The 9056-nt window shown below is 41.7% G+C and overlaps 1 protein-coding gene across 1 annotated transcript in view; it reads left to right on the top strand.

Annotated features, from left to right (window-relative positions):
• The window catches only part of INPP5A (inositol polyphosphate-5-phosphatase A), a 441277-nt gene that overhangs the window by 286399 nt on the left and 145822 nt on the right, over nucleotides 1–9056 (top strand). Inside the window, exon 8 of the mRNA XM_019555884.1 lies at nucleotides 5302–5421. Coding sequence (XP_019411429.1) covers nucleotides 5302–5421 — 120 coding nt within the window. The remainder of the gene's footprint in view (nucleotides 1–5301; nucleotides 5422–9056) is intronic.

Below are 9056 nucleotides of genomic sequence, written 5' to 3'. Positions count from 1 at the left end.
TTTGAAGATGGGGACCACGTTGGCCCTCTTCCAGTCCTCCGGTACCTCACCAGAGCACCACGAGTGCTCGTAAAGTTGTGCCAGGGGACTTGCAATGACCTCGGCCAGTTCTTTTAGAACTCTAGGGAGGAGATCATCCGGACCGGCTGACTTGAATAAAGTTTACTTAATGTAAACCTGTGTGAAAGCAGGAGAGTGGGTTACATGATTTCTTGAAGTCCCTACCAGCCCTATATTTATGGTTTTTGGATAAATCCTTCAGGAAGTCAATTTGTTCATTTCCTTTGTTGGCATGATTAAAGGCAGTTATCTTCAGATGTATTATATCTCCTATTCAGTTAGAAGTTTACATAAAAAATAATGAACAAATACCACTTTCAATTCTTAGATCACATTCAGCAAAATATACCTCTTTCTGACCAGAGAAAAATAAAGTGCCTTTTGACAAGGTCCATCGGGCAGCCTCTCAATAGTCTGTATATTTTTGTCTCTATGTACAGTTTATGAATTCTGTTGGATGTTGAGGACACACTGCACATCTGTCAGAATGAAAGCTCCATTTTGAATGTGTAGCTTGCTTGCCTGCTTTGCTGTCTTTTCTTTCCATATTAAGCTAAAATGCACGGAAGCAGCACACAGAAGTACATGGCAAAGGAATTACAGTAGGGAGTCATTAAAGTTTGATGCTAGTCCATTCAAATGGAATGTACTTTGGCAAAGAGATAGCTGCCATCCAGGGGAAACCAGTTTTCATGTCGGAACTCCATGGGATTAGTGAGTAATGCATTATCTGGTGGGGGACTTAAATCATCTGGTGGGGCTGGTCTGACATTCACTTGACAAACGGGACTGAAGGTTATTACAGGGTCTCTTACCAACCATAAAAGGGGAGAAAGAAAAGAAATCAGAGACATGCTGTGGTTAGAAGAGAAGAGAGGGTTAGTTAGTTCTGTTAGTCTGAAAGCAGGCAGAAGGCAGGGTAGATTTATACCTCTTCAATCAACTAAATCAGGTAAATATAGCATAAGCTTTCATAAGCATTGGGCTTACTTGATCAGAAGCCATGTGAAAGAGTGGGGGATCCTAAAATCCTTAGAAGACTCTGTTATAATCCCAAAGAGTATTCAGGAAAGATGATGAAGCAGAAAAATGAGAGTAGGCCTTTTATTGCTTTGTCTAGATCTTTATATCAAGCGCTAGTTAAATTAAAGACCAGGTGGCCTTGGATCCCTTTGGTCTACTTCTGCTGTCACAGATCCCTGAAGGCAAAATACTTACAAAGTGGATCTCCTGGAAAGGTGTGCTTAATCAACTGGAATCTCTGTAGAGTCAGCACTTATCCCAGAGGTCTAGGGCAATTGGGCTAAAGGATCCCATCTCTCTGACGATCTGGCAGGGTATTAGAAGAATGGTAGAGAGCCCAAGGAAAGGGTCAGTGCTGCAGCCTGTTCAGAGTCAAGGATTTTAAACCACATGAATAGACCATAGCTTGTGGATATCCAGCAATTTTTTAGTGCTGCTACAGTTTCATTTTCTTACTCTTCATCATACGTTCCTTTCTTTGAGTGACAGCGTACTTTTTTGGTCACTGCTTAAATGAGGCTTTCTTTTGGATGTGAAAACAGACTGTTTAAACTTACCTCACATATACTTTCCCATAACAAAGGAGTCCTCTAATTTAGTAATTTATCTTCTCTATTACATAGTTTGCACTGGTTTATAGTGTTCCAGATTTTAAAGCTGTGAAAGTACCTCCACTGGGAAATAAGATGCTGTTACTTGGCTCCTGCATATGGACAAGTTTGTACACCAAATGAGTTTTGGATACTTCCTTTTCTGAACATAGCTAGTCAGAAATTTGCCTGTTGATTAGAGGATTGTTCCATTTCATCAGGATATTTAAATTTTCAGTTAATTATACCCATGTAATTCTTTGGCATCAGCAAGACTGCATACTTATGTTCATTAATATTACCAGTAATAAGAATATTTGTTTTGATAGCTACTAAGACTTAACAAAGAATGGGGATCACTATGCACACTGTATGAATGGAGTAGATACAGTCACTGGTCCCAACAGTGTACAATCTAAATAGGTCAGAGACAGGTTTGAGGAAAGTATATAATAAACAATAAGAGTGAATGGTACGATGGCAGCAAATGACACCTCTTTCAGGGGAGGGTGCAAAAAGTGAAAGGAAAGGAAAGGAAAGTGATGCAGGGAGGTTGCAGATGTGCAGTGAAACTGAGTTAGATTTGATTTAAATAGCCATGGCAGAGAAAGTGTAATCAAGACCATAGAAATATCTCTGAATATCCAGAGCTCCTAGCTTGAGCTTTTTTGCAGCTGGAATCTCTGGCTTGCTCCTTTATGTAGTTGGTCCTCAAGGACACATAGCAGGTAAGAGAAAGGGAGCCATGTAGACTAAACAGGTTGGTCTCTTCCCGGTACAAGGAAGCACTGTAATTAAGATTCCGCCCACAAAGGCAAATGCACATAGTAACAGAGCAAGTAAAAAAATGAATATGTGGTACAGTTGAAAATACAAGGGAAGTCATGTAGGCAAAATGTACTAGCACAAGAGAAATATTGTCAGAGTATCTTTACTACTATTTATGCTACAGTGTTCTTCAAAGTGCTGAAGGTCCTGTACAGGCATGTAGCCAAATACAGTTAAAACTTCCAGCAGTTTAAGAATAGATTGGACTTAGATTATAACTGTAACAATCCATAAGGGTGGATTGTCAGGGAGGGGTTAACAAAAGCAAGATTATTCAGTCACTGTTCAGAGAGCTAGGCAGAAAAAGATCATTCTATTTCACAGTATTTCAGTACTGTAACAGGGGGCCTGCTCGGGGCTGCTTTCCTGGCGGCCTGCCCACTTGTTCCTGGGACAACCGCCCACATTCTCTCCCACCACGCCTTGATATTAATTAAAGATGTAATTAAGCAGGAGGCCTCCCATTTTCTGCCCCGATGCCAGGGGATGCTATATGTGACTCCTTTCCTCCTCTACACCGCAGCCCAAGCCTTGCAGATGGCATCTCGATGTTCCTTTAATCTCCAGCCCCCACAGTGGGCCCCAGAATCCTCCTATTGAACCCCACTTGGATTCCTCTTGCTCAAGCGCCTCTTCCACCATCATACTGGGCAGCAAAGCTCCCTGACCTGGTTACCCTTTGGATGTGGTCCCCCCACTGAGACATTTGGCTCATCTAGCCCTGGCCTACCTCCAGGCCAGTCGGGACCCCAGACCCTCAGCTCTTGGGCATCCCTTGGGGTGGGCCCCTGGTCCTTCGACCCTTCCGGTCCTGCCCCCAGCATGGGCCACTCAGGGGAAGCTCAGACAGGCCTGAGTCTATAGCCCTTCTCTCATTTTTCGAGGGTCCACCCCCTGGGCCCTCCCTAACAAGGGGTAACCCACCCAGTAGTGAGGGCTAGGGGTTAAGGCACCCCTACCCCCCTTCCACCAGGGTGGTAACTAGCTTGGCATTTCCTGGGGGCTCCTGCACCACTGGGAGCCCCACCAGGCCACCCACTCCCGGCAGGGTGCAGTTTTAGTTCGTACCCAGGACCAGGAGCTTCTCCTTCCCCTACTGCTCCTCCCTTACCTCCAGATAATACTAGCAGCACCCCCATCCAGGCAGTGTTGTTACATGGCTTCCAGCAGCAGAACTGCCCTTTTCATATGGGCAACCCCAGATCCAAAATGGCTGCCCTCATCAGGCACCTGGCAGCTGCCAGCTCCAGGCCCTTGAAGTGGCAGGCACACGTAGTGTCCTGCCACAAGTACTTTGAAGTTTGACTTTGTTCCAATTTGGAACAAAAACTAAACCTTCTGAAATTCTCAGTGAAAGAGAATGGACCCCTGGTTGTTGCATGGTAGCCTGCCTGAGAACCTGCCCTGAACTGCCCTGAAGATGTCAGGCAGGTTATAATGTGTCATAAATCCTATGTGTATATTTAGTCCACGATTTTTAGTATCTCATCCAATGCACCAAATGCCCAGATGGAAAATACGTAGGAGAGACCAAACAACAACTGCGCACCAGAATGAACGCACACCGGAAATCTATCAAAGACAGGAATACCCAATTACCTGTGGGGGCATGTTTCTCACAAGAAAACCACTCTCCAATCTCTCAGTCCTGATCCTCAAAGGAAATTTACAACGCACTTCCCAGAGACGAGCCTATGAACTCCACTTCATCAACCTCCTGGATACTAAAAATCATGGACTAAATATAGACATTGGATTTATGACACATTATAACCTGCCTGACATCTGACTTCCTAGGTATCTCTTCACTATTCATCCCCCTGTCTCTCACCCATTGACTCCTCAGTCTATACTCTCACTGACTACCTGTCTTGTATGCAGACCAGCCCAGCCTCTGGCTGCTTTACTTTTCATTCCATCCAGGAAGAGCACACACCAACTGCTGAAACTTCCTTAGCCTGACGAAGGGTTTTTGAACCCAAAAGCTTGCTTAATAATTGTTTTCTGACTATTTAATTTGGTCTAATAAAAGATATCAGATTCACGCAAAGAACCTTGTTTGCTCATGCACTGTTGGGAATTCTTTTGTCTGACTGATCCTTAAAGTTGCTGAAGCTTGAAGCTATCTAGGACCAAAACAGCAAAAGATGCTAATACGCCATTTGGAAGCGGGGAATACCCTGATATTGTAATGGCTGCAAGTAGCATTGATTTTATTTATCTAAGTTGTCGATCCATGAGCATAATAAAGAGTAAATGGTTCTTGTGTGTGAAACACAGAGGTTGGAGAACCCTATCCCCTGCCAAGCTTGAAAAAAAGGACTTGGGTTAGCAGCCGTAGTTTTATCCATCCTTCATGCAAGGACTGATGGAAAGTCATTATGGTTTGGTTTCAATATTTTAGTCTTAGGGGCTGTAAAATTCTTCTTTACTTGTTGGTTGTTTACTTTTTAACTGTAAGGTGGATTATTTGCTATATATTACTACTGCTTGTAAAATTATTATTGTTTATCTATATGTGCAAGTGTCCGCTTACTGTATTTGTTTGCTAGAGGGTAATGTTTTTATTTCTGTGAGCTATAATTGACCAAAATCGTTTCATTTTTGTATAATATAGAAGCTTTAAATAGAAGCCTACCTGCAATGCACAGATAATTTGCACAGCTATCTGAGTAAACGCAAGATGACATAATAAAGAATATATTAAATGTTGTGCTAGAATGTTGAATGTTCCGCTGCTTGCTACTAATGTTTTTTCTTTTATCCTGAGTCATTTTATTTTTTTCCTTTTTTGTCATAGTGCCTTTGACTTGGTAAACATTCATCTTTTCCATGATGCTTCCAATTTAATTGCTTGGGAAACAAGCCCATCGGTTTACTCAGGAATACGACATAAGGCTCTTGGTTATGTACTTGATAGGTATGTATTAGATTCTACTAGCCTCTCTCATTCTCCTCTTCTCCTTAGTAATTTATAAAACCTATCCCAAAAGGTTACCCTCTGGGAACACTGAGATTTTGGTTCCATTGTTAGATACCATTCATGTATAGCATACTGATTATAGAGTTTTCTTCCACTTCAGATACAGCAGTAATACAAATTAAAATAATACACTTTGCAAAAAAGTTAATAATTTTTTTGTGGTTCACATTGAAGATCAGTTTGTGATGCATATTCTTTAAGAAATGTAAAAGACTGGGGAATGTCTCTGGAATCACTGAAGACTTGCATAGAATAGGAAAAAAGTGGATTTTTAAAACATGATAGCCACTCCATTTTAAAAGTAATCATTTTCGTTGGTCTAAACAAACTTAAATAAAAGGAATAGTGCTGACCTTCAGATGTATTTTTACCCCTGGTGTTTGAATCTCATAATAGGCACACCATACTGAACTACTAAGAGATAATATAATATTTATCCAGCAGTTGCCATAACTATTCGTAATGCCATGCTCTGTAACAGATTAACAATGTAGACTCATTTTGATGATCAGTTCATTTTTCAGCATATATTGAACAATGTTAAGAATATTTGCAAGCAATTTACTTAGCAGTTATAAGTCTGTAACAGAGGCAGCTATTTTCAGTCCCAAGAAAAGACAATTCATGCATACGTATTTTGTCAAAAATATACACAAAAGGGAAGCACTGGAATACAGTAGCAGTTTGAACTCTCAATATAATGATTCTTCTTCCAAGAGAAATAGAGCCTAGAAGTTTCTCTTTTTAAATAAGACTTTTTTGTAATGTTATCTTTGAAATAAAGGTTGTGCTGCAAATAGCTTTTTAGGAATCTCTCTGGCATCCTTTCATCTGCAAGAGACGGTAGATATTGCAGCCTATGGTATAGATGACTTGCAGTGTCTCATGTGACTGAATTGTCTAATCTGAGGTTTATATGATCTGTGGCAGTAGCGGTAAGTGTGTGCATCATGATTCAGTGGTTCGGGAGTTCCTTGCTTCCTGCAGACTCTTTTCAAGCTGTTGCAGGCAGTTCCTGTTGTGGACCATAATACTGTGGTGCAGACAGTGATGCCACTAGTTCTAATCACTTGCCAAGGTTTCCTATTGGTCAAGATCAAATCCAGATGCATTCATATCTCATTTGTATGCGTCTTTGGAGTGAAGTTTGAGATGTCCTGTTCTTATTCGCTCCAACATTTCCCCATATAATATGTCCTTGGGTATATGTCCATCTTCCAATCTGCTCAGATGGCTTAGCCAGTGCAGTCATCTCTGTTTGAGTAGGGCTGTCGCACTTGGTAAGTTTGACTTTGAAGAACCTCTCCGTAACTTTATCTTGCCTTTTGAAATTGAGTATGTGGCATAAACAGCACAGGTGGAAGCTCTTTAACCCTTTCTCTTGATGTGCATAAGTTGTCCATGTTTCCCCGCCATACATGAATGCTGAGTATGCAAGCTTTTTGGTCTTGGTGGTAAGCTTTGAGCTGTTCCATGCTCTTTTAGTTAGTCTGCTGAAGGCAGTGGCAGCCTTTCCAATGTGAACATTAAGTTCTTCATCCAGTGGGAGGTTGGTGATCACTGTGGAGCCTAGGTAGCTGAACTTCTGGACTACTTTTAGCTGGTTCTCATCAAGAGTAATTGATGGATCTTGTGGAACTCCTTGTCCTAGCACAAGAGTTTTCTTCATGCTGATGATGAGAGTAAATGCATGGCAAGTTCTTGAAAAGCAATCCATGAGTTCTTGTAGTAGGTCTTTGTCATAAGCTATAAGGGTAGCATCATCAGTGAATAGAAGCTCCCTGATAAGCACCTTTCTAACTTTAGTCTTTGTCTTAAGTTGTGACAGGTTGAAGAGTTTTCCTTCTGAATTTGTCTGCAGGTACACTCCACCATCCATGGCCTTAAACATGCAGTTCAGGAGTAGTGAGAAGAAGATCCTAAAGAGTGTAGGGGTAAGCACAGATATTTGCTTCACTCTACTTTTCATCTCAAAGCTATCTGAAGTAGACCCATCGAACTGGACAGTTCATTTCATGTTGTGGAAGGAATGTATAACACTTAACAGGATTGATGGGCATCCTGTCTTTTCTAGAACTGCAAATAAACCTGCTTTGTTGATGGTGTCAGATGCTTTAGTTAGATCCATGAAAGCGATGTACAGTGGTTGGTTTTGCTCTCTGGACTTTTCTTGAAGTTGCCATAGGGAAAATATCATGTCTGTAGTTGATCTTCCAGCCTTGAATCTGCACTGAAATTCAAGGTAGACATGACTTACCCACTGTTGTAGGCACACCAACATGACCCTTCTGAAACCTTTTCCTGCTGTACTTAGTAGCAAGATACCTCTATAGTTGTTGTGGTCGCCCACATCTGTATTTTTATACAGAGTGATGATGTTTGCATCACACATGTCTTGTGGTATCTCACCCTCTTTCCAGCATTTGAGTAGCAGGTGATGAAGATGTGGTAATAGGCTTTCTTTCCTGCACTTCAGAATTTCTGCTGGGATGCCATCTTTTCCAGGAGTCTTGCCACTTGATTATGAAGCAATAGCCTTGCTTAACTCTTGTACAGTATGCTCCACGTCTAACTCTGGCGTGACCTGTAGAGTTGATATTTGGTCCAGGGATTCATTGGTGACATTTCTTTCTTGTGAGTATAGCTCTGGGTATCTGCTAGCTTCCATCTGTAATGGCTTCACCACTGCATGACTTGAGAGGGGCAACCTTGTTGACAGTAGGGCCTAGAGTGTTCTTAAGACCATCATACATGACTTTAAGGTTTCCTGTGTCTGAGGTTGTCTGTCTCGTCACAGAGCGTAATCCAGTACTGATTTGCACAGCATCTGGTTGCTCTCTGTACCTCATTTTTTTGCTTGTCAAAGTCTTGCTTTGGTGCTCTCAGTCAGTTCCTTGTTGTGTTCCAGATAGGCTGTGTTCTTGATGTTAATGAGAGGTAATAGTTCTGCATTCTACTCAAACCAGTCCCTATTGGATGGTCTCTTTTCCGCAAATGTAGCTTTAGCTGTTTCATGGATTGCAGTTGTTAAACCTTCCCAAATTTCCTCTGCCTTCTTTGATAGTGATTTTCCACACATGCTGAGCTTGAAAACCTTCACAGACTTTTGGCATTTCCTTTGGGTCTTGGTGTTAGTAGTATTGATTTTGGACTTGCTCCTAGATTTTGCTCTACGCAGTTTCTTTGCTTTAATTTTCCCTTTGTTAATGATCAGGGAGTGGTTGGTGTCACAATCAGCACCGTGGAACATGAGGGTCTTCTACACTGAAACTAGCTCTTTCCTCCTAACGATAACAAGGTCTATTTGGTGCTAGTGGCCTGATCATGGATGTTGCCATGACACTTTGTGGTGATCATTTCCAGCAAAATATAAATTGGTAATGCACAGTTGATTTTGGATTCAAAAGTCAAGAATTTGTTGACAATTTTCATTCATCTTACCAATGCCAGAATTCATAACTTCATAGATTCCTAGAAATTAGAGCTGGAAGGGACCTCAGAAGATCATTGAGTCCAGCCCCCCGCCCAAAGGGCAGGAAGTCAGCTGGGGTCATAGGATCCCAGCAAGATAA

This window comes from Crocodylus porosus, unplaced genomic scaffold (genome assembly GCF_001723895.1).
Source record: "Crocodylus porosus isolate Cpor-Errol unplaced genomic scaffold, CroPor_comp1, whole genome shotgun sequence".
Taxonomy (NCBI): Eukaryota; Metazoa; Chordata; order Crocodylia; family Crocodylidae; genus Crocodylus; species Crocodylus porosus.
The sequence above is the reverse complement of the archived record's forward strand: the minus strand, read 5'-3'. Positions and strand labels throughout refer to the sequence as shown.